The following is a 22,209-nucleotide window of genomic DNA, read 5'->3' as shown; positions in this document are numbered from 1 at the left end:
GCCTCTGGCTGCCAACATTTTTGGGGATTTGTTTTTTGGGGTTCTTTTTTTGCTTTATTTTTTTACATATTTTATTTCATTTATATGTGGAACATATTGAAAATGGTGTACATTTAGATTGTGCTTTGTGCCCTCTCCCCCCATTCTCCTCCCCCCTCCCAATAAAGAAGTGTCCAGGTTAACCATGTTATATTTATACTATTACACATATTCGTATGTAGCTCCTCCATTGAACAACCTCAGCTTTCTTCCTCTCCTATCCTTCCATTCTAGCTTTGCTGAGATTTCCCCTCCATCTTCTGGAGTCCCTCTGGTATTCCCACTCCTCCCTAGCTTGGGCATATTAGAGAAAACATATGTCCCTTCCCTTTCTGTGCTTGACTAACCTCACTTAACATAATGCTCTCCAGTTCCCTCCATCTTCTTGCAAATGCTATTATTTTATTCTTCTTTATAGCTAAATAGAATTCCATTGTGTGTATTTCCCATAATTTTGGAATCCACTCATCTGTTGATGGAGACCTAGGTTGGTTCCATATTTTGGCTATTACAAACTGTGCTGCTATGAACATGGGTATGCATATGTTAATGTAGTTCTTGGGGAGGATTTGGAAGACTTACTGTTTATACTTGTGGCCATCTTACAAGGACCCTCCTTAAAAAATAAGTTGCCTCCCTGTCTGTCAGGAATCTGGGCAGGCATAGTGGCACATGCCCGTAATCCCAGTACTTGGGAGGCTGAGACAGGAAGATCACAAGTTTGAGGCCATGGCATGATAACTTAGCAAGACCCTATTTCAAAATAAAAAACGAGGGTTAGGATATAGCTCTGTGGTAGAATGCCCCTGGATTCAATTCCCAGGAACACACACAAATACACAAAGTCTGGGCTTGGGAACTGGGCAAAGGCTTCATGCTCTATTGTAGTAAATACAGACTTCTGCTTTCTGCTCACCTGCTCATTTTTATTTATCAAATAACATGTTAAGCTGGGCGTGGTGGCGCACGCTTGTAATCCCAGCATTTGGGAGACAGGAGGATTATGCAGGTTCAAAGCCAGCCTCGGTTACCTAGTGAGGCTCTCAGCAACTTAGTGAGACCCTATTTCAAAATAAGGAATAAAAAAATAGGGCTGGGGGTGTAGCTCAAGGTAGAATGCCCTTGGGTTCCATCCCCAGTACTGCAAAAATAAAATAAATAAATAAATAAATAAATAAATAAATAAATAAATAAATAAAGTGTTAGTAGGCTGCTGGTCTGTTTTATTCCTGGGGGTCAGACGTTCTGCACCCACTCATACTATGTGGCATGTCTGTGATCCCAGTCCTTGGAGGGCTGAGACAGGAGGATCGCAGGTTTGAGGGCAGCCTTCTCAAATAGACTCTCATCATCAACCTAGTGAGACCCTGTTTCAAAATAAAAATAAAATAGGGCTTGGGGTGTTGCTCGGAGGTAGAGTGCCCCTGAGTTCAATCCTCAATACCAAAAACAAACAAAAACAAAAAAAATCCTACAGTGAGATGCTAGTACACAAAGACTGGCCGGGCACAATGGCACACACCCATAACCCCAGGACTTGCGAGGCTGAGATAGGAGGATCACAAGTTCAAGGCCAGACTCAGAAACGTAGACCCTGTTTCAAAATAAAAAAATAAAACAGGGCTGGGCATAGCTCAGAAGCAGCATGCCCCTTAGTTCAATCCTCAGTGCCATGAAAGAAAGAAAGAGAGAGAGAGAGAGAGGGAAGAAGAAGAAGAAGAAGAAGGAGGAGGAGGAGGAGGAAGAGGAGGAGGAGGAGGAGGAGGAGGAGGAGGAGGAGGAGGAGGAGTGAAGGAAGGGAAGGGAAGAAAGAAGCCAGGCGTGGCGACGCATGCTTATAATCCCAGCATTCAGGAGGCTGAGACAGGAGGATCGCAGTTTGCAGCCAGCCTCAGCTACTTAGTGAAGCCCTCTGCAACTTAGTGAGACCCAGTTTCAAAATAAAGAATAAAAAATAGGACTGGACTCCCACGCTGCTGACGAGAGCGTGAGCTGGGCGAATGCTTTGGACTCTGCCCGCCAGTGTCTACAGAAGCTCAGCATTTACCTGGCCTCGGACCCAGACGGTCTAGCTTTATTTTATTATTTATTTATTTATTTATTTTCAGTACTGGGGATGGAACTCATGGGCATTCTACTCTGAGCTACGCCCCCAGCCCTGTTTTTTTTATTCTTCATTTTGAAACAAGGTCTCACTGAATTGCCTAGGGTCTCACTAAGTAGCTGAGGCTGTCCATGAACCCCGATCCTCCCTTCTCAGCCTCCCGAATGCTGGGATTACAAGTGTGTGCCACCATGCCCGGCAAGTTCCTTCTTTAGGTACGCAAACAAGAGATGTTAGAGCCTGCGTTCAGAAAGACATGTACGAAAATATTCACAGAAGCTGCTTAGTAAAAGCCTAACCTGGAGACAACCCAAATAGAGGGGTAAATAAGTGGGCCCATGGGTAAGGGAATGGATGCGTCGTGACATCACCTGTAAGGAGAGAGACTTTAACGGAGACCAAGGAGAAAGGCGGTGCTGAAAGCGGTCTCCGCATTGGCGGTGAAGACTTGTATTCAGGAGAATCAGAAATCGGAGCCTACCAACCTTATTATTATTATTTTTTTTTTTTGGAGAAATTACACCAAAGGTTGAATGCTACCGTCACGCATGCTTAGGAAGATTGGACAACATTCAGATGGAAAAAGATCTTGGGAAAGATTTGAAATGGTGGAGGCAGTGGCAATGGCAGTGGCCAGTACTCAGGGGAGGCAGAGATCTGATGCATTACACCTGGAACCTTTGAAGTAATGACTCCAGAGGCAGAATGCTACCACCACGCACCCTCGAGAACGTGGGACAAATAGTTGGGCGAAGAGGGTGCTCGGATTAGAGCCTGCCGAGAGGTGAGGCCGGCGACAGACACAGCAAAGCTGGGATTGGAGCCTGCCGTGAGGAAAGGCCGGTGCTGGAGCCTCTGAGACCAGGATTGGAGCCTGCTGAGGTGTTAGGCCAGTGCCGGGGCCAACGGCCGGCATCGGAGCCTTCCATGAGGCAAGGCTGTTATTGAGGCCTCCGAGGCCGGGATCAGAGCCTGCCGAGGGGTTAGGCCGGTGCTGGAGCCAGCGAGGCCGGGATCGAAGCCTGCCGCAAGGCAAGGCCGGTGCTGGAGCCTCCGAAGCCGGGATCGGAGCCTGCTGAAGGGTTCAGCCGGTGCCGGGGCCACTGGCCTGTATCGGAGCCTTCCGTGAGGCAAGGCTGTTATTGAGGCCTCTGAGGCCGGATCAGAGCCTGCTGAGGGGTTAGGCCAGTGCCGGGGCCAACGGCCGGCATCAGAGCCTTCCGTGAGGCAAGGCCGTTATTGAGGCCTCTGAGGCCGGGATCAGAGCCTGCCGAGGGGTTAGGCCGGTGCTGGGGCCAGCGAGGCCGGGATCGAAGCCTGTCACGAGGCAAGGCCAGTGCTGGAACCTCCGAGGCCGGGATCGGAGCCTGCCGAAGGGTTAGGCCAGTGCTGGGGCCAATGGCCGGCATCGGAGCCTTCCATGAGGCAAGGCCGTTATTGAGGCCTCTGAGGCCGGGATCAGAGCCTGCCGAGGGGTTAGGCCGGTGCTGGGGCCAGCGAGGCCGAGATCGAAGCCTGCCGCAAGGCAAGGCCGGTGCTGGAGCCTCCGAGGCCGGGATCAGAGCCTGCCAAGGGGTTAGACCGGTGCTGGGGCCAACGGCCGGCATCAGAGCCTTCCGTGAGGCAAGGCCATTATTGAGGCCTCCGAGGCTGGGATCGGAGCCTGCCGAGGGGTTAGGCCGGTGCTGGGGCCAGCGAGGCCGAGATCGAAGCCTGCTGCGAGGCAAGGCCGGTGCTGGGGCCTCCAAGGCCGGGATCAGAGCTTGCTGAGGGGTTCAGCTGGTGCCGGGGCCACTAGCTGACATCAGAGCCTTCCGTGAGGCAAGGCCACTATTGAGGCCCCTGAGGCTGGGATTGGAGCCTGCCGAGGGGTTAGGCCGGTGCCGGGGCCAATGAGACTGGGATTGGAGCCTGCCGTGAGGCAAGGCCGGTGCTGGGGCCTCTGAGGCCGGGATCAGAGCCTGCCGAGGGGTCAGGCCAGTGCCAGGGCCAGCGTGGCTGGGACCGGAGCCTGCCAAGGGGTTAAGCCAGTGCTGGGGCCTCCGAGGCCGGGATCGGAGCCTGCCGAGGGGTTAGGCCGGTGCTGGGGCCAACGGCCGGCATCAGAGCCTTCCGAGAGGCAACGCCATTATTGAGGCCTCCGAGGCCGGGATCGGAGCCTGCCGAGGGGTTAGGCCGGTGCTGGGGCCAGCGAGGCTGGGATCGGAGCCTGCCATGAGGCAAGGCCGGTGCTGGAGCCTCCGAGGCCGGAATCAGAGCCTGCTGAGGGGTTCGTCTGGTGCCGGGGCCACTAGCCGGCATCGGAGCCTTCCGTGAGGCAAGGCCACTATTGAGGCCTCTGAGGCCGGGATCGGAGCCTGCCGTGAGGCAAAGTCGGTGCTGGGGCCTCCGAGGCCGGGATCAGAGCCTGCCGAGGGGTTAGCCCGGTGCTGGGGCTAGCGAGGCCGGGATCAGAGCCTGCCAAGGGGTCAGGCCGGTGCCAGGGCCAGCATGGCCGGGATCGGAGCCTGCCAAGGGGTTAGGCCGGTGCTGGGGCTAGCGAGGCCGGGATCGGAGCCTTCCATGAGGCAAGGCCGTTATTGAGGCCTCTGAGGCCGGGATCAGAGCCTGCTGAGGGGTTAGGCCGGTGCTGGGGCCAGCGAGGCCGGGATCGGAGCATGCCGCGAGGAAGGCCGATGCTGGGGCCTCCGAGGTTGGGATCAGAGCCTGCTGAGGGGTTAGGCCAGTTCCGGGGCCACTGGCTGGCATCGGAGCCTTCCGTGAAGCAAGGCTGCTACTGAGGCCTCCGAGGCCTGGATCGGAGCCTGCCGAGGGGTTAGGCCGATTCCCGGGGCCATCGGTTAACATCGGAACCTGCCATGAGGAAGGCCAATGCTGGGGCCTCCGAGGCCGGGATCGGAGCCAGCTGAGGGGTTAGGCCAGTGTCGGGGCCAGCAAGGCCAGAACCGGGGCCTCCCATGAGGCAAGGCCGCTGCTTGAGCCAGCGAGGTCTGATCCGTCCACCGGGTAGCCAGGCCACAACTGGGGCCATCAAGAGTGGGATCGGTATTTTCAACGCAGCATGCACAGAGAAATATCGCAGAAAATTAAAACCAGACGCTTCCCCTAATCAGCAATAACTATGAGGAAAGGGGCAACAGGAAGAGGTCGAGCTGTAGAAAGGGCCCTATAGTGAAGCAACTAAGGTGACCAATCAGAGGGTATGGAATAAGGGAGGATGAAGCCTCTTTAAAAAGCAGGAGGTACATAAACATATGTATCAAAGTTAATCACCAAACAAGCATGGGATCGAGGGAGGGGGAGGGAATGGGATGGGGACTGGATGAGGGCTAATTGGATGATGTGTGCTTGTATATCCTCTCAAGTCTTATATTCCAATGTGATGTATGATTACAATGCACCAATAAAAATAAATTAAAAAAAAAAACAAGCCAGAGATGCAAGTCCACGCCACGCCACGCGCTCCTATTCATCCACGTTCAAGAGCAGGCCAGCCCCTGCGCGGCCAGAGGCAGGCAGAGCTCTGGTGAGTGACTGGGGGCGTGGAGCCTGCTGTGTGCTGGAGAACTCCTCTTGTTTGGGTGGTGGTTACATACAAAAGTCCATCAGTCTGTAGACGGGATTTGTGTGCCTCCAGGTTTTTTAACTGCACAGATCTTGTGTCCTTTACAGGCTATGCTTCCAAGGATTAACAAAAAAGAGAATAATAATAATAATATACCTGCTTAGAAGAAATAAAAAATGATCAGAGCAGGTGGGAGGCCTGTGGAGCTGAGGGGAACGGAGAGCCCCCAGTCGCATCTGGGAGACAGGACAAATGGAACAAGAGCCCCAGGTAGGGGAGGCTGGTGCCAGAGGAGCCTCTGCGAAGCCAGTGGCCGGGACTGGGACTGGGAAATGATGAGGGGTCTCGGCAGGCCTTTCTGAGGGCTTGAACTCTGGTATTAGATGCCCTGTGGAGCCGGCTGGAGGCGGAGGCATGGGGCCAGAGCTGCCGGCCTGGGCTGGAGTGATAACCTCAGAACTCGGGTGGGATTCCCTGTCTCAAGACCAGTGGAAAGCCGGGCATGGTGGCGCATGCTTGCAATCCCAGCATTTGTGAGGCTGAGACAGGAGGATCGCAGTTCGAGGACAGCCTCAGCTACTTAGTGAGGTCCTTTGCAACTCAGACCCAGTTTTGAAATAAAGAATAAAAAAATAGGGCTGGGGGTGTAGCTTGGAGGTAAAATGCCCCTGTACTGCAAAAAAAGAAAAAAAAAAAAAAAAGAAAAAGACCAATGGAGAGTGCAGGAGCAGAGAGAAGACACGGGGCTCCTGGGGCCAGCCAAGGGCAGCCAGAGGCCTGGGGTGGAAACTGCTTTAAAATAAGTGCTTCACCAGCTCTGCGGAGCGCCTGCTCCTGGCCAGGCAAGGAGAACCCGGATGAGAGCCCGGCTGGCCCAGCTGACCGCTCGGACCGTCCCCCAGGCCTGGCCACAGACACGCGCATGTTCCAGCGCCTGCCCCTCAGCCCCGCACGGTGGTGGGTCGGAGGCGCTTCCAAGTTCCCTGAGGACTCTCCTGCACCTTAGTTCCAGTGGCCCCATAGTACATGTGGGAGGTGTGTATCCTCACACGTGTGTGTGTGTGTGTGTGTGTGTGTGTGTGTGTGTGAGAGACTTTCTCCTTCCCTCTCAGAGGGTGGGGCTGCTTCTGAGTTCAGGAAAGCAGGTCTGTTCTGTGAGCTTTTGCTGTGCGTGTGCGTGTGTGCGTGTGGGGGCGGGCACGGTGTCCCAGGAGGACAGAGTTTGCATTGATGAAAGCCCGTCCCAGCCCTTTGATGCCTCTTTGCTGTGGCCCAAAGCGCAGCGGCTCAGTCCTCGGCACCGGTCAGCTCAGCGCTCCCTCGCTCTCACCCCAGGATGGCGTCCTCTCTGGCCCTGCGCGTGGCGCTGCTGCTGCTGGCCTCTGGGGTCCTGGCCCCCGCAGTGCTCACAGGTAAGGGGCGCGGTCCCTCGCCCTCTAAGGGCCAAGGACCACCCTGAGGCCAGAGTCTTCGGTGTCCCCTGAGGCAAGAACCCCTCATAGGAGAGGGGGTGGCCGTTGGGGGCGAGTCTGCGGACAGCTCAGGGAATCGTTAGTAACAGGGATGGTGTTCTCCAAAGCTGGAGAACAACCCAAGGAACAGGGCCAGGGATACGTAACAGCCTGGGGACATAGGGTTCCTCTAGGACAGGGACATCTGGAGACTTCAGATCTGGGGGTCAGGGGGAACACCAGGCGCAGGGCAAGAGGCCGAGCCCGCAAAGGCCCCGCGCTGGGCAGGAGACCACACAGCCTTGCGGATTGCTTCCAAAGCCCGCAAACCTGTGCCCACTGGTTGTCTGCGATGTTCTTAGAGCATGAGGACGGGGGACTGACTGTCCCTACCTTTGGGAAATTTTCAGAGACAGGGACCTGAGATTTCTCTGTGGAATAGTCAAGATGCAGGACAGCCTCTGGACTGAGACCCAAATGGCCACATCTGGGGTTCCACGAGAAGGGCCCTGCCCTGGGTGTGGGTCTCAGGCGGGCTTTGCTCTTGGAAGACAGCAGTTCCCCTCCAGTGGCCAGCAGCTGAGCCAAAGGGCAGCCTGCCTGTGTCCTAGCCGGGCAGCCTGGGCTTTCTACCCTTGTGAAAGCGTGGCCTGGGCCGGCTGCTGGGACCCCCACCCCGGCCACACCTGGGGAAGGCTGCAGCCTCTGCTGGACACCTAGGGAGCCATCTGTGCCTGGGCTGGCCTTTGGGCCGTGCCCGCCTGGCACCCACTGTGCCTCTCCTCCTGCGAGGTGACCCTGACCACCCAGCCTCCCTGGCCGGGGACCATGAGGCCTCACCAGCTCAGACTTGGGGAGCTCTCAGGCAGCCAGCCAGCACTCATTCCACATCGGGGAACGGGTACCAGCACCCCCAGCCCCTCCATGAGCCCAGGCTGGGCTGGGGAAGGACCTCCGCCTCCTGTGAGCTGAGAACCAAAGCTCTTGGTGGAGAGGGGGTGCCCGCTAGGTGAGCTCCTGTGGTACCTCTGAAATTGGAGGAGTGACCTAAGGGTAGGGGGTGTCTCCCATCGCGGGGACCTTGGGGCTGAACTCTCCACCCCGTGAAGCCCCTCCAGGCTCCTGTGGCTCTTCCAGCCTCCGGCTGTGGACACAGCCCGGGGTGGGCTCCGTCCACCAACATGGGCCAACACGGGAGGCTTTGGCAACAGCGCGGCCTCACCTGGCCTCACCCCGGCTTCCTCCCGTGTGTCTTCCCAAGAGTGGGCAGGCCCTACAGGCCAAGGGCCAGAGTGCGCCAACCCGCCCTGGCCATTGTGGGAAGGAGGGTGTTTGGGAGGCTCCTGGAATGGATCTGGGCTAGAAGCTCTGAACAGGTGTGTACAAAGTCCATGGGCCCCCGGCTTCTCTCTGGGGCTGGGGTCCCGCAGCAGGCAGAAGGGGAAGGGGTGGTCTGGGGCTGAGGCTGAGGCCTGGCTTGCCACCCCCTGCCTCGGCCAGTGGCCACAGCCGCTGAGGTGGGGGAGCAAGCCAGGGTGAGCAGGCAGGAGGCCAGGACAGGGATGAAGAGGCCCTTCATGTCACACAAAGGCCGTCTGTGAGCACGGCGCCTGGCCTCGGGGCCCTGTGGTCAGACTGAGCGTTAAACAAACTTATTTACCGACAGGCAGGGTGGCTGGGGTGGTGGGGCTGGGGTGCCTGAGGTGCCCAGGCCCCCACCTTCCCTGCTCGCTCTGGCTGGAACGTGAAGTCCCTTGACACCACACGCTTGGTCCATGGCATCTGGATCTGCCATTGCCAAGGTGGATAGAACCTTCTGGGGCCCTCTGCGGCCTCCCCCTTCCCCTCCTTGCTCACCATGGCTCGGCCCACTGGACACTCGCGGGTCCCCTGCCATGCCTGATTTCCCCGTCTACACCCTATGACGGGGCTTCCTGTTGCTGGCGGTGGCCGACACTGGCAGTGGCTTCTGTTCCCAGCACCTCAGGGTGGATTTGGGGAGGTGGGCCACTGCCTTTAAGCTTGGTTCCTTCTTACTGCCGCAAGTTCAGAAAAGGCAGAGCCAGCCGGGCTTGGTGGTGCACACCTGCAACCCTGGTCTTTGGGAGGCTGAGACAGGAGGCTTCAGCAACTGAGAAAGACGCTGTTTCAAAATTTTAAAAAATAAGAAGGAGCAGCCAGGCGTGGTGGTGCACGCTTGTAATCCCAGCATTCAGGAGGCTGAGACAGGAGGATCGCAGTTCTCAGACAGCCTCAGCTACTTAGTGAGGCCCTCTGCAACTTAGTGAGACCCCTTTTCAAAATAAGCAATAAAAAATAGGGCTGGGGGTGTAGCTCAGAGGTAGAATGCCCCTGGGTTCCATCCCCAGACCCGAAAAAAAAAAAAAAAAAAGGGGGGCTGGGAGAGTAGTTCAGAGGAAAAATGCTTATGAGTTCAATTCCCTGTACAAAAAGAAAGAGATAAAGAAAGGAAGGAAGAAAGAAGGAAAGAAAGGAAGAAAGCCAGGCGTGGTGGCGCACACTAGTAATCCCAGCATTCAGGAGGTGGAGACTGGAGGATTGTTGTTTGTGGACAGCCTCAACTACTTAGTGAGGCCCTTTGCAACTCAGTGAGGCCCTGTTTCAAAAACTAAAAACACTAAAAAATAGAGCCGAGGGTGTAGCTTGGAGGTCCAATGGGTTCCATCCCCAGTACTGGAAAAATAAATAAATAAATAAATAAATAAATAAATAAATAAATAAATAAATAAAATAAATAAATAAAGGTGAGGAGATGGCAGTGGCGGCAGAGCAAGAGAGACCGCTGCCCATCCTCTCCTGGTGGGCTGGGGCAAGGTCGGCCCAGGCCGGGGCCTGGAGACAACACCCAGCCCAGGCCGGCAGTCCTGTTACCACCCTGGGGCGGTCTCTCTGGCCGGATGCCCAGCATCTGAGGTGTGCTTCGGCCGGCAGCGGTGAGACACGGAGGTGCCTGCCTGTCGGCCTGTCTTGGGTGTGTGGGGGACTGAGCAGGGGACCGGCGGCTTGGCACTGCTCAGGCAGATGGACAGTCTGCAAGCCCCAGACCTCAGGGCCTGCCCAGAAGTGGGCGAGCTCAGGCCTTTCCTCCGCCCAGCCTCCCAGAGCAAGAGGCCAGCATGCCGGGGGCCTCTCTTGGAGACTTCAAGGCTGCAGGCCCCTGGCCTCCCCGGCTGCTACATGGGGGCCTGGCTGGGTCACTGGCTCTGCTCAGCGGGCGGTGGGAGGTGGGCCAGGCAGACAGCAGCCCTGCAGCTCCGAGGCCTGCCAGGGGGGCGTCCCCACGAGTGGACCCCACGGGCTTCTGGGGTCCCTGTCCAGGGTAAGCACGGGGGAATGTGCCTGCAAGCCGAGCCTCAGAACTGACCTGGCCTGGGCTTGGGGGAGGCTGCAGGGACAGGGTCTGTGAAGCCAGGGCCCGAGGAACATCTTAGGTTCACAGAAAAGGGACAAAAAATAGTCTGACGAATGCCATGGACCCTTCAGCGAGACTTATCAACATCTTGCCACGGGGCACCTGCTTTCTGGAGCATTGCTGATGATGCCTCTTCATGTCCAGCTTTTCCTAAGAACAAGGACATTACACAACCAGAGCTCACCATCAAAACCCGATGAACAGGGAAACCGGGCGCAGTGGGCACGCCTGTAACCCAGCATCCGGGAGGCTGAGACAGGAGGATCGCAGTTTGTGGACAGCCTCAGCTACTTAGTGAGGCCCTCTGCAACTCAGTGAGACTTTGTTTAAAAAAAAAATAGGGCTGGGGGTGTAGCCCGGAGGTTGAATGCCCCTGGGTTCCATCTGCAAAAAAACCCAAAAAACAAAACAAAAAAAACCAAAAACCAGATGACCACCGATAGAGTTACTAAGCTACAGCACTCTCCGATGGATCCCAGACGCGTGCGCGTGTGTGTGAGTGTGAGTGACTGCGCATGTGCGTGTGTGAGTGTGAGTGACCGCGCATGTGCGTGTGTGTGAGTGACCGCGCGCGTGTGTGTGAGTATGAGTGACCGCGCGCACATGTGTGTGACTGCGCACGTGTGTGTGAGTGTGAGTGACTGTGCGTGCGCGTGCGTGTGAGTGTGAGTGACTGCGCGTGTGTGTGAGTGTGAGTGACTGCACACGCGTGTGTGTGAGTGACTGCGCGTGTGAATGTAACTATGCGTGCGCACGTGTGAGTGTGAGTGACTGTGTGCGTGTGTGTGTGTGTGTGAGTGACTGCGTGCGTATGAGTGTGAGTGACTGCACGCGCGTGTGAGAGTGAGTGACTGGGGATTGGACCCAGGGCATTCTATCACCAGTCACACCCCAGCCCTTTTTGTCTTTTCATTTTGAAACAGAAACTCTAATTTGCTGCGCGTCTTCCTGTCGCCAAGTCTGTCCTCAAACCTGTGATCCCCCTGTGTCAGCCCGCCACAGGCTGGGTGCGGTGTGCGCCACCACTCCTGGCTCATATGTCTTCTACCAGGCTTTTTATAACAGGCCCTGGCCTGCCCCATCCAGAAGCCCTGTTTCTCTGTCTCCACGCCTCTAACGTGGAGCCAGCCCTCAGCCTCCCTTTACCTTTCCTGACCTCAACTTTTTCAGCAATTTAATTAACTATTTTTGTATTGGGGATGGAATCCAAGACATTCTGCCTCCAAGCTACACCCCCGCCCCAGTTTTTATTTTTTAATTTATTTATTTTGGTAGTACTGTGGTTCCTGGAAACCCTTCTACCTCCGGGCTACACTCCCAGACCTATTTTATATTTTTATTTGGAAACAGGTCTCTTAAGCCAGCACAGCTGGCTTCGAACCTGCGCGATCCTCTTTTCTCCGCCTCCCAAGCGCGGGGATTACAAACGTGTGCCACCACGCCCGGCTATTTTTTTATTTTTGAAACAGGAACTCTCTAAGTTGCTGAGGCTGACCTCAAACCTTCGATCCTGTTGTCTCAGCCTCCCAAGTCCTGGGATTACAGGCAGGCACATTCAAAGCCGGGCCCAGTTATTTTAAAGCCTCCCTGTGTCTGGTTTTGCTGATGGTGCCTCCTGGTTTGTCTGAGGTGGGCGCCTCTGGCAGGGAAACTCCAGGGGTCCCTGAGGCCTTCCTGCCCCTCTGGCTCCTACTGAGGCTCGTGAGCCCGGGCTCTCCTGCTCCGCCCGAGGGCCTTTGGCACCTTGTGCAGGGCCGCAGGCTGCCCCTGCGGGGACTCTTCCGCTCCACCTGAGCCCTGGCTCTCTTGCCTCTGGAAGAGATAAAGATGTCTGCCTGCCGCAGTAGCTGGAGTCAACGAGATGGCGTTTGCGATGGAACAGGACATCGTATGAACCCACTCTAGGGCCTGCTTGGGGCTGCGCGACCCTGGGTCACAGCGCACACTGGTTGTGATAGGTTAGGGCTGGGGGTTGGTGGGGGCTGGTGGGTGGTGCTGTGGGCTCCTTGGGGCAGGTGGGTGGGGTGCACCTGGCAGGCCTGGCTGGGACCTGGGGTAGGTGGTCACTCAGGCATCTTCTGTGCTTTCCGGGAGACTGAGGCTGCCTCCTTCCTGTTCTCTGGGCTCCTTGGGTCCGCTAATCCTACTGTCTCCCAGGCCTACGAGCAGAGAGGGGCTCTTGCAGAAAAGGCCACCCGTGGGCTGCTACCGGCAGAGCCTTGGCAGGTGCTAGCCTCCGCTGCACTGCCCGCCTTCCTCTTCAGGAGGCAGCAAAGCGCTGGCTTCCGGCCTCAGTAGAGGCGCCTGGATGGACCCTGTCCTGAGGCTACAGGGCTGTCCTGTCAGGCCCAGGAGGGGAGAGGGAACAGGGCCACCGAGCCAGGCCTGGGTGGGCCTCTCCTCTGCTCTCCCTGCAGTGGTGGAGTCCTCGGGGGTCTCAGGTTGCACAGGGACCCTGGGTCCCAGGCTTTTGTCCTGAGAAGGTGGACCTGGGTCTGACTGCAGGTGTGTGTGTGGGGGGGGAGTCCCCACAAGTGCCCAGACAGCCCTCGGTCCAGTTGGGAGGGGGCAAGCACTAGCCAAGGTGTTGAAGTTTGGGGCTGGACTGCCTCGCTGCCCTAGCCCAGGGCTTGGGATTTTTCCCGAGGGCTGCTGGTCCCTTTACCTGCATGGGGCAGGGACTCTGGGGGACAGACACGTGGCCTCCTGGTGGTGGGGTGGACTTCCTTCGTGTCTTGTGGAACCCTGGAGCCGACACATAGCGCCTTTGTTGACTGACCTGGGAAGGGGGCATGAAGTCCCGTCTGCCCTGCTGCCTGGACCCCACGGCCTCTCTTTGGTCTTGCAGCCGAGGGGCCGCAGGAGCCTGATCCCACGCTGTGGAACGAGCCCGCCGAGCTGCCTTCGGGAGAAGGCCCGCTGGAGAGCACCAGCCCAGGCCAGGAGGCCGTGGCCACCGCTCCGCCGGCTCCCACCTGGGCGCAGGGCCCTGAGGACAGCACTGCCCGGGAGCACCTGGACCAGGGCGGCGGTAGGCCCCAGCTGGATGGGCGGGTGGGGTGGGCGGGCCTGGCTGCAGGCTGACACTCTCTGTCCTCCGCCCTCCGCAGGCTCGCTGGGGCCCGGCGCCATCGCAGCCATCGTGATCGCCGCCCTCCTGGCCACCTGCGTGGTGCTGGCGCTGGTGGTCGTCGCGCTGAGAAAGTTTTCTGCCTCCTGAAGCCAATAAAGGAGCCGCGCCCGCTGGCGGCGCCGCTCGGCTGCGTTCCCGTGCGCCCTGTGTCTGCGTGTGCGTCTGCATGCGTGTGAGCACGAGGATGTGTGTCCGCATGCGTGTGAGCGCGTGGACGCGTGCACGGTGTGAGCACAATGACGTGCACCCCATGTGAGTGAGGGCGCGGCCGGGGAGGGCTCGTGGACATGTGCTCCAGGGCTCACGTGTGCTGTGCGCACAGGTCCGAGCCCAGTGTGTGTGCGTGCGCGTGTGCATGCGCGGGCCGCCAGCACCTGGGTGTGTGTGTCCCTGCTCCCCTGGGCCCGCCCCTGCCCCTGCTGCATCCTGGGTTTGTCCCCTCTGCTGCGGAGGCTGGGGAGCCTGTGGGGCTGCAGCCCTGCTCCCATCCAGCTGGGGATGTCAGAAGCTTGGCAGCAGCCTCCCATCCAGAGGCCCAGGTATTTTAGGGGCCATGGCATCTTCTGACTCTGATTTAGGCTGAGCCCCCAGACCCTCAGGGCCCTGGGGGCCCCTCCTCCCCAGAGAAGCCCAGAAGGGGTCAAGTACAGGGTGGGCGCTATTGGCTGGTGTCTGGCTCCCCCACCTAGCCCAGCCTGGCTTGGCAGTGCTGCATCCATTAGGCCTTAGGCATCCCTCGAGCTTTCCAAGCCCCGCAGCCCTCACCGGAGCCTTGGAGCGCAGGGTCAAGGGAAGAGAAGCCTTCAGTTGGTACCCAGGCCCCTGGCCCGGCCCCCAGGCACACTATCCTTTGTCATAGCCCCTGTCTCCCACTCTGATCACTTGAAGAGATTTCATAGTGTCTGGCTGGCTCCCGGGGTGCAGGGCAGAGGTGCAACTCCAGCCCCAACCCCTGGAGGAGGCTGGCAAGGCCCTGGTGATGGTTAGAGCCACTAGAAAGTTCCTAGGCAGCAGATATGGTGGTACATGCTTGTAATGCCAGCATTCGGGAGGCTGAGACAGGAGGATTGCAGTTTGAGGACAGCCTCAGCTACTTAGGCTCTCCGCAACTTAGACCCTGTTTCAAAATAAAGAATAAAAAATAGGGCAGGGGGTATAGCTCGGAAGTTGAATGCCCCTGGGTTCCATCTCCAGACCTGCAAAAAAAAAGAAAAAAAAAAGAAGAGAAAAAAGAAAGAAAGAAAGAAAGAAAGAAAGAAAGAAAGAAAGAAAGAAAGAAAGATCCTAGGCAGGGATGTGGAGGGAACTGAACCCCCCACCCCCGTCCCTCATAACTGTTTTGGCCTTTCTGGCTTCCCTGAGCGTGGAGAGCATCTTCTGCCAAGACCCATTCCTCCTGGATGCTCCGGCGAGCTCGGCACAGCACCTCTCAACACCTCAGGGGCACACAGCTTCCTGCTCCAGAAGTTGCCCCAAAGCACATCACGGGTTAAACTTCTGTTTATACAGGAGTGTTATAAAGCTTACTGTTTTTATGAAGCTATTTAAATTAGTATTTCATATAACCTTGAGCAGCCAGAGCCCTCGCTGGAGCGGATGATCCAAACCATATGCTGTTTGGGAAGCCTGGGCCACAGGCCCTAGCTCACGCCTCCCACGGGGCTCAGAAATGGCCTGTCCCCGCCCATGCCTGGGGACTCCAGCGCAAGTGCTCCCCCTCAGGTGTGTCTCAGAGGCCCCACGAACATGCACCCTTCACAGGGCCCGGCCCTCCCTCTCAACTCGCCCACACCACACAACCCTAACCCTTCAAGGGTGCTCAAAGGTCTGAGGTCCAAGAAGAGACCTGCGGGGTCTGTGGGGAGAGGCTGCAAAGTGTTCCCTGCTCGGAGGCGAAGGCCCATGGTGAGCGGGGGAACTTGTCCTGGCAGAGTGCAGTCCCCGCTGCACGGGGCCCTCGCTCCGGGACAGAGGCCGGGGCGGGGTGGACGGCTGTGCTGCCCAGGGCGCCAGGGCGGAGCTGCAGTCCTGGGTAACTGCCTGCCACTGAAGCGCCGTCCAAGGCCTGTGTGTGGCCAGGCAGGGCGTCCCGCCCCAGGCTGGCGTCAGACCTCTGTGCGGCCACCTCGGCACCCCTGGGGTCTTGCAAACCTGTTCTGGCTGCAGCTGAAGCAAGTCCCCAAACCCTCACCCCGCTCCTTCTCGTTCTCCTTCCGCAGGCGGCGGTCCAGCTCACTTCCATCTTGACCTGGCCCTAGCCCAGCTCACTTCCATCTTGACCTGGCCCTAGCCGCCCCCTCTCCCAACGCCTCCTCAGCCCTCGAGGACACGCCTCCCTGCTGACTCTGTCCCGAGCTCCAGACCAAGCGCCTCCTGCGTGCATCAGGGCGCTGAAAAACAGACCTTCACCTCTTTTATTTTATACATGATGCTTCTTTTAATGCAGCCAAAAAATGATATTTGCTTTTCTCAGAACCATAACCATACAGGATGCAGTGACCAATTCATTCCATAAAACACCTGGGCTCCTCACGGGGCAGAAGACACAAGTTGCATCGGCCCGCGGCGGAGCGGAGGCGGCACGGCTCAGCCAGCTCTGGCAGGCCTGCGTGGAGAGGGCCGGACAGCCAGAGGCCGGCAGAGGCACGGGGGAGGGTGGGCGAGGCGGAGACCAGGGGCCGCTCGCCACGCGGTGTGGACGAGGGCCCGCCGTGCCTGGTGATTCTAGCGGCTTCCAAGGGGGGGAGGGGACGTGCAGTGCAGGGTCACGACAGCTGTCACCTTCCCCTGGCTCCGCCAGGGACGCGGGCTCCGGGCTCCTCCAGTGCCTGGGAGGCCGCCGAGTAATATTGCGTCAACACTCTCCCTCCTTCACTAACTCGCCAGGAGAAACAGCCCGTCCAGTCTATAAGCGAGCAGGGGCCACGACACTGGCGTGCTCCCATGAGCAGGACCAAGGCGTGCACCAGAGACCCTCCTGCTGCTGCCCGCCCGGGAGGCGCCGGCCTGGCCTGTCTTTCTCCAGAGCCCGGTGTCTGTCTGTCAGGCCCCATCAGGCCTGCTCTCCCCGCCCTGGTGCCCAGGCCGGGGGTCATTGTCGATTCCGGCTGCCCAGCTTCCTGCGGTCCTTGTTCTGGCTGCGCTGGGGGTCGTCCATCTTGTGGACACGGAAACATTCCTTGAGGTTCTGGGAGCGGATCTTGGGGTTCAGGATCTCCTCAGTCGTGGAGCTGGGGAACCAGCCTCTCTCCTGGTCATGCAGGCGTTCGCCAAAGATCCACCCTGAGAAGGCGAGGAGGCAGGGTCTGGCAGCCCACAGGGGCTGGGCTGGCCTGGGAGGCTCCCGCCCGGCTGTGGCCCAGTCTTTGTGGGAGTGAAGCTGAGGGGCGATCAGGAGTCCAGTGGCCTCTCCCCGAGGGCAGCTGCGGGGCAGGAGCTGCCTCGTGGTCCCACCCTGCCCGGAGCCCATCCTGGGACCCTCAGCAGTCCACACCAGCCCAGGAGACCCCAAGGGCCGCCCCAAAAGCGAGAGGCATCCGAGAGGAGGTGGGTGGTGGCTGACCACTTGGTTACGCAGCCTGGACAGGGAGGTCACCCTCTTCTTGGTCAGTTCCTCCCAGTATGGCCAGCTAGGGGCGGCTGGCGACACCTCAGGTCACACAGTGCCCTCGCCCCTTGGCCTCCAGAGGTCTTTGCAGGGTGTGTGTGTTGGGGGCTGAACCACACGCAGTTCCCACCAGGCTAGGCCTGGGGCGTGACCTCTGCAGGTCGCCTCTGGGAGGGGGTCAGGCTGTGTGCATTTGGTCAGCCTAGGGTGGGCCCCAGGGCTCCAGGGGAGCAAAGCAGAGGCCTGGGGTAGCCAGGAAAGCGCCCCCACCAGGTTGGCTCAGCTCAGAGCAGGGGCCCAGCCTCCCCGGGGCCTCACCGTCTTCCGTCTTCTCCAGGATGATCAGGATGTCTGCCAGTTCCAGCGTCAGCTCGTCAGGCTGCTGGGCCACATATGGGTGCACACACTGGACCTGGGGGCAGTCTGAGGGGAGGGCAGAGGGCGCGTGCCATCATGGCCCCTCCTTCTGGCAGCACACAGGGCCCTATAAACTAGGGAGGCAGCTCCCAGGGACTAGGGATTCGTGTGCGGAGAGGAGGGTCTGCGTCCAAAGAGCACGGCTGAGCCAGGCAGAAGCTGGGGGGCCGGGAATCACAGGAGGCGGGTCCACTGCGAGGGGGCTCTCAGAGCACTTGAGAGGGAGCCCCCGTGCCTGCGTGTGGCCCTGGGAGGGGCGTCGGGGTTCAGGGCAGGTGTCTCCTTGGGCTCTTACATGTTTCCAGACAACCCGTAACCCCTACAGGACCCTGGAGTTGGGCCCAGGCTCCTCCTGGCTCCTCCCCAGTGCTGGTCACCGCTTCACCCCACCCCCACTCGCAAAGCCTGGGCAGCCGCATTCTTGGTGGGTGCTGGGCCTGGTGAGTGTGAGCCTGGGCCTGGGCTAGCAAAAGCGGCCCCCAGGGGCCCAGAGGTCTCCTGGTGCTTCCCCCACCGGGGTGCAAGGAGCTCCTGAAGCCCAGGCCCAGAGAGCGGCACCCCCTCCCGGACCTACCCAGGAGCCGGGACGTGAAGGAGACAAACTTGGTCCTCCTGTTGGGGGCCAGCGAGGTCATCCAGCGCTTCATCTCGCTCCTAGCACGGCGGGGGGGCAGCACAGCAACCATTTTGCAAGAGCAACCCACCCCAGGATTCCTGGGCGCGGGCACTCCCTCCGGGCTCACCCTGTGAAGTACCTTTCTGGTTTTTTTCCTTTGGGGTTGGGAGTGGGTACTGGGGACTAAACTCGGAGGCATTTTACCTGGGAGCTACATTCCAGGCCTTTTTTATTTTTTATCTTGAGACAGGGCCTCAGTGAGTAGCTGAGGCTGCCCACGAACCTGTGATGCTTCTCCTGTCTTAGCCTCCTGAGTACTGGGATTATAAGCGTGCACCCCCATGCCCGCTCATGGGGCCTTTAAAAGGCCTGGCAGTGAGGCTCCGCCGCGAGGCCCCACACACTAACTCCAGCCGGGGATGTCGAGGCCACTCCACTGAAGTCTGTCAGCAGGGCAGCGCGGAGAGTGGCCAGCGCCCCTGCCTCAGCCCTAGGTCCCTACACCCTGCAGCAGGGACCCCGGGGAGCAGCCGGGGAGGGGGGCAGCTGCCGAGCAGAGTGGGCCCTGGGCTGGACCGGGGCTGCGTGCTCCGCTGCTCACCGCGTCTCCCGTTTCTCTGAGTCCTTTGAAAGCTCTGGAGCTGTAGGCAACTGCCCTGGCTGCTCAGAGGGGGGGGGGGCTAAATGGAGGACACACAGCAGGGTACAGCCACGTGCACGTGTGTGTACGTGTGTGCAGGATCGTGCAGCTCCCTACCCCCACAGCGGGCCTGGCAGGGATGGGTCTCTCACGGGGGGTGCTGGGCCTGGCGGGCCGTGACTGGGCCTGCGGCTTAGCGCCGGGCACTCACTGGGAGGAGGCCTTCAGCATGTAGGTGGCCTCCCGGTCATCCGAGTTCTCCAGCAGCCGCAGGATGAACACGTTGGCCAGCGTCTGGCCCTGGTCCTCCAGCTCCTCCACGCGCACCAGACCCCGCGAGGCCGAGTCAAACACCTGGTACTTGTCTCTGGGACCCAGGGTGACAGGGCAGGGGTATCAGAACTGGCCAGGCTGCGCGGCCGCTCTCCACCCCGTCTGGAGGTGTCCCTGCACCCGGCCCTCGGGAGGGCCCCTGGCCAGCAGGGAGTGCCCAGCAGCCCCTCTACTGAGCACCGCCCAGTGTCAGACGCCGAGCTCCTCAGCCCTAAGTTAAAATCCTGCTCTACAGGAGGGGAAACGGAGGCACGGTGAGATCAAGTAAAGGTCCCACGCTGGACCATCTGACCCCAAACCCAAGCTCTGCCCGGTCTCCCGCCTGTCCCAGCCACTGCTGAGCCCAAGCTCCGGCCCCGGCCCGGCGGGCTCACCCGGGAATCTGACGGCAGATCACCAGCAGGTCGTTGAAGAGGAAGAGGTAAATCTCCCGGAAGAGCTTCTTGGTGCGCAGCGTGCGGGAGGTCTTGGGGCCTGACATCTGCTGCAGCTCGCCCTGCTTCAGCAGCCAGCGGGAGTGCGAGATGATGGGCACCGACTGCGGGAGGGGGGTGTCAGGCCCGCCCGCACGCGAGCAGGGCTGTGTGGGGTCTGGCGGGCGGCCGGGGTTATGGGGAGAGTGGAGAAGCACCAGTGGATGTGAGCTTGTGTGAGTGTGTGCGTCTCCGTATGCATGTGGGCTGTGCTGTACACACGTTCACACCTGAGCTTCTGAGCGTGTGCCCGTGTCCAGGTGTGTCCGTCTGTGTTTTCGTGTGTGTCTGTGTGTGATCGACACCCCACTATTTGGAGCCTGTTTGGTGGAGTCAGCAGAGGAGCTAAGATCACAGAGTTAAGAGGAAATGGCACCCAGCAGCCAGGAGGCCTGGTCTACAGCTCATGGCCACTGGCCCTGACTCGGGTGCAGGGCAGGAGCCTGGCACCGGCCACCAGCCCAGCAGCCGGAGCTACAAGGTGCCCAGAAGTCACCGCAGAGTCTCCAGCAGGGCTCAGCCCAATATAGCCTGACCTCTGGGGCCCCTCGGAGGGCAGTGTGCCAAGGTGCCCAAGCAGCAGAAACCCACGCCCTAGGGACACTGAAATTTATGTGGAGTTTGGTGGAGAAGGTTGGTAGCTTGCAGACCCTCCCAACTTGAGAATCCCTGGAGCGGCCGCTCACTGTCAACCTACAGCCCAAGGTCACAAGGCTAAGAGAGAGGGTAAGGCCATGAGGCTAAGAGAGGGGGCGCACACCCAGGCAGGCAGCCCCGGGCCTGCAGGTCTGGCTCTGACGGCTTTAGCGGGGGAGGCCAGGGGAGGCGGCTCAAGGGCTCTGCTGCAGGTGGGCGCGCGGGCAGGCCGGCTCCGGCCGGCTCACCTTAATCTTAAACTCCATCTTCTTCTGGATGCTGATCATCTGCTCCGTGCGGCTCATCTTCCTGACACCCTCGTTGCACGCCTTCACCACCTACGACAAGGAGGCCATCGGACCAGTCCGTCCAGCCAGCCAGCCACCGCTGCGACCCAGCCCTGCCCAAGGTGGGGAACCTGAGTTCCAGTGGACGCGCAGGACTCTCGCCCCACTGGGCATCGACTCCAGAAAGCGTCTGGATGAGGCAGCCTTTGTCACCGGCCGGGCTGGGACAGACAGATTGACAAGGCCCTCGGGCTGGCCACTGGGGGCATGCAGACCTTCTCACCCTCCCGGGAGGCAACCCCTGAACACAGAGGCCCAGGCTGCTGTGTTTCCCAGGACTTTGGGGCCTCCTTCTGAAGAACCAGGTCTCCCCGCTGGCTCAGGGGGTCTGGACAGAGCCCAGGACACGCAGGCACTGTCGGTGTCTGAGCACGAAGCTCGCGGAAGCGCCTACGAGGATGGCCCCTGCAGTGTTGCCAAGAGTGAGAAGACTGTCACCAGCCCGAAGGCCCATCAAATAGGGGTGGTTAAATAAATACAGTGCGTCTATGCAACTGCCTCCGAGCCACGCAGGGAACTACACACACGCACTAGACCAGAGAGCCAACGTGTGTGTGCATGCGGTGTGTGTGTGCGCGGTGTGTGTGGTGTGTGTGCGGTATGTGTGTGTAGTGTGTGTGTGCACACAGTGTGTGTGCGGTGTGTGCGGTGTGTGCAGTATGTGTGCGGTATGTGTGTGTGGTGTGTGTGCGTGGTGTGTGCGTGGTGTGTGTGCGTGGTGTGTGCGTGGTGTGTGTGGTGTGTGTGCAGTGTGTGTGCGCGGTATGTGTGTGGTGTGTGTGTGCGGTGTGTGTGTGCGGTATGTGTGTGTGGTGTGTGTGCACACAGTGTGTGTGGTGTGCGGTGTGTGTGTGCAGTGTGTGTGTGCAGTGTGTGTGCACACGGTGTGTGCGGTGTGTGTGTGCGGTGTGTGTGTGTGTGTCTCGCAGGTGCCTGGCTGGAAGGGCCGGGTGGCGGCAGCGGGCGCTGAGCAGTGGGCGCCTTTGTCAGCGTCTTGCTGCTTATGAGCATTTTCTGAATTATCTTACATTTAGCATCAATTACTTTTATAGATTGGAAAGAAAAACCCATATTATGAAGAAGTAAGCTGTGAGAAACCGCTTACTGTTTTTCTTTCATCGAAAGGGAAAGGTAGATGCAGGCAGAAGAGAACCCCGGAACGCCGCCTGGCCCTGCCTCCCACACCGCCTGGGGGCGCCGCCCAGCTCCCGGGCTGCTGGCCTCCCTGGCCAGCCCCTTCGAGCTCCAGCCGTTTCCCCGCACGGTGAGCAGGGCGTGCCGTCCTCACCAGCGCCAAGGCGGCGTCCTGCCGGAAGGTTCCGGTGGTCCGCTGGCCTGGGCCAAGGACAGAGGAGCAGCCCAGACAGGACAACAGCAAGCAGCCATCTCAAGCGCGGCGGGTCGCCCAGCGTGGC

At 59.2% G+C, this 22,209-nt stretch overlaps 2 protein-coding genes across 3 annotated transcripts in view; one reads left to right on the top strand and one right to left on the bottom strand.

The window, feature by feature from the left end:
• Positions 1–7,044: 7,044 nt before the first annotated feature.
• Positions 7,045–13,812, top strand: SNORC (secondary ossification center associated regulator of chondrocyte maturation; the record flags this gene model as incomplete). The annotated part of the gene is made up of 3 exons (XM_080689018.1): positions 7,045–7,120; positions 13,441–13,623; positions 13,703–13,812. The coding sequence occupies 3 exons, from the start codon at positions 7,045–7,047 to the stop codon at positions 13,810–13,812; spliced, it is 369 nt and encodes a 122-aa protein (XP_080545144.1).
• A 3,004-nt stretch (positions 13,813–16,816) lies between these two features.
• Positions 16,817–22,209, bottom strand: part of NGEF (neuronal guanine nucleotide exchange factor) — a gene marked incomplete at both ends in the record, with an annotated part of 35,817 nt that continues 30,424 nt past the window's right edge. For both annotated transcript variants that reach the window (XM_080719920.1, XM_080719919.1), the window contains 6 exons: positions 16,817–17,007; positions 17,651–17,755; positions 18,324–18,403; positions 19,217–19,372; positions 19,713–19,876; positions 20,696–20,785. In XM_080719920.1, coding sequence (XP_080576046.1) covers positions 16,817–17,007; positions 17,651–17,755; positions 18,324–18,403; positions 19,217–19,372; positions 19,713–19,876; positions 20,696–20,785 — 786 coding nt within the window. The remainder of the gene's footprint in view (positions 17,008–17,650; positions 17,756–18,323; positions 18,404–19,216; positions 19,373–19,712; positions 19,877–20,695; positions 20,786–22,209) is intronic.

Source organism: Muscardinus avellanarius (assembly GCF_963383645.1).
Source record: "Muscardinus avellanarius genome assembly, chromosome: 2".
Taxonomy (NCBI): Eukaryota; Metazoa; Chordata; class Mammalia; order Rodentia; family Gliridae; genus Muscardinus; species Muscardinus avellanarius.
Note: the sequence above shows the minus strand (reverse complement) of the source record. Positions and strands in the feature narration are given on the sequence as shown.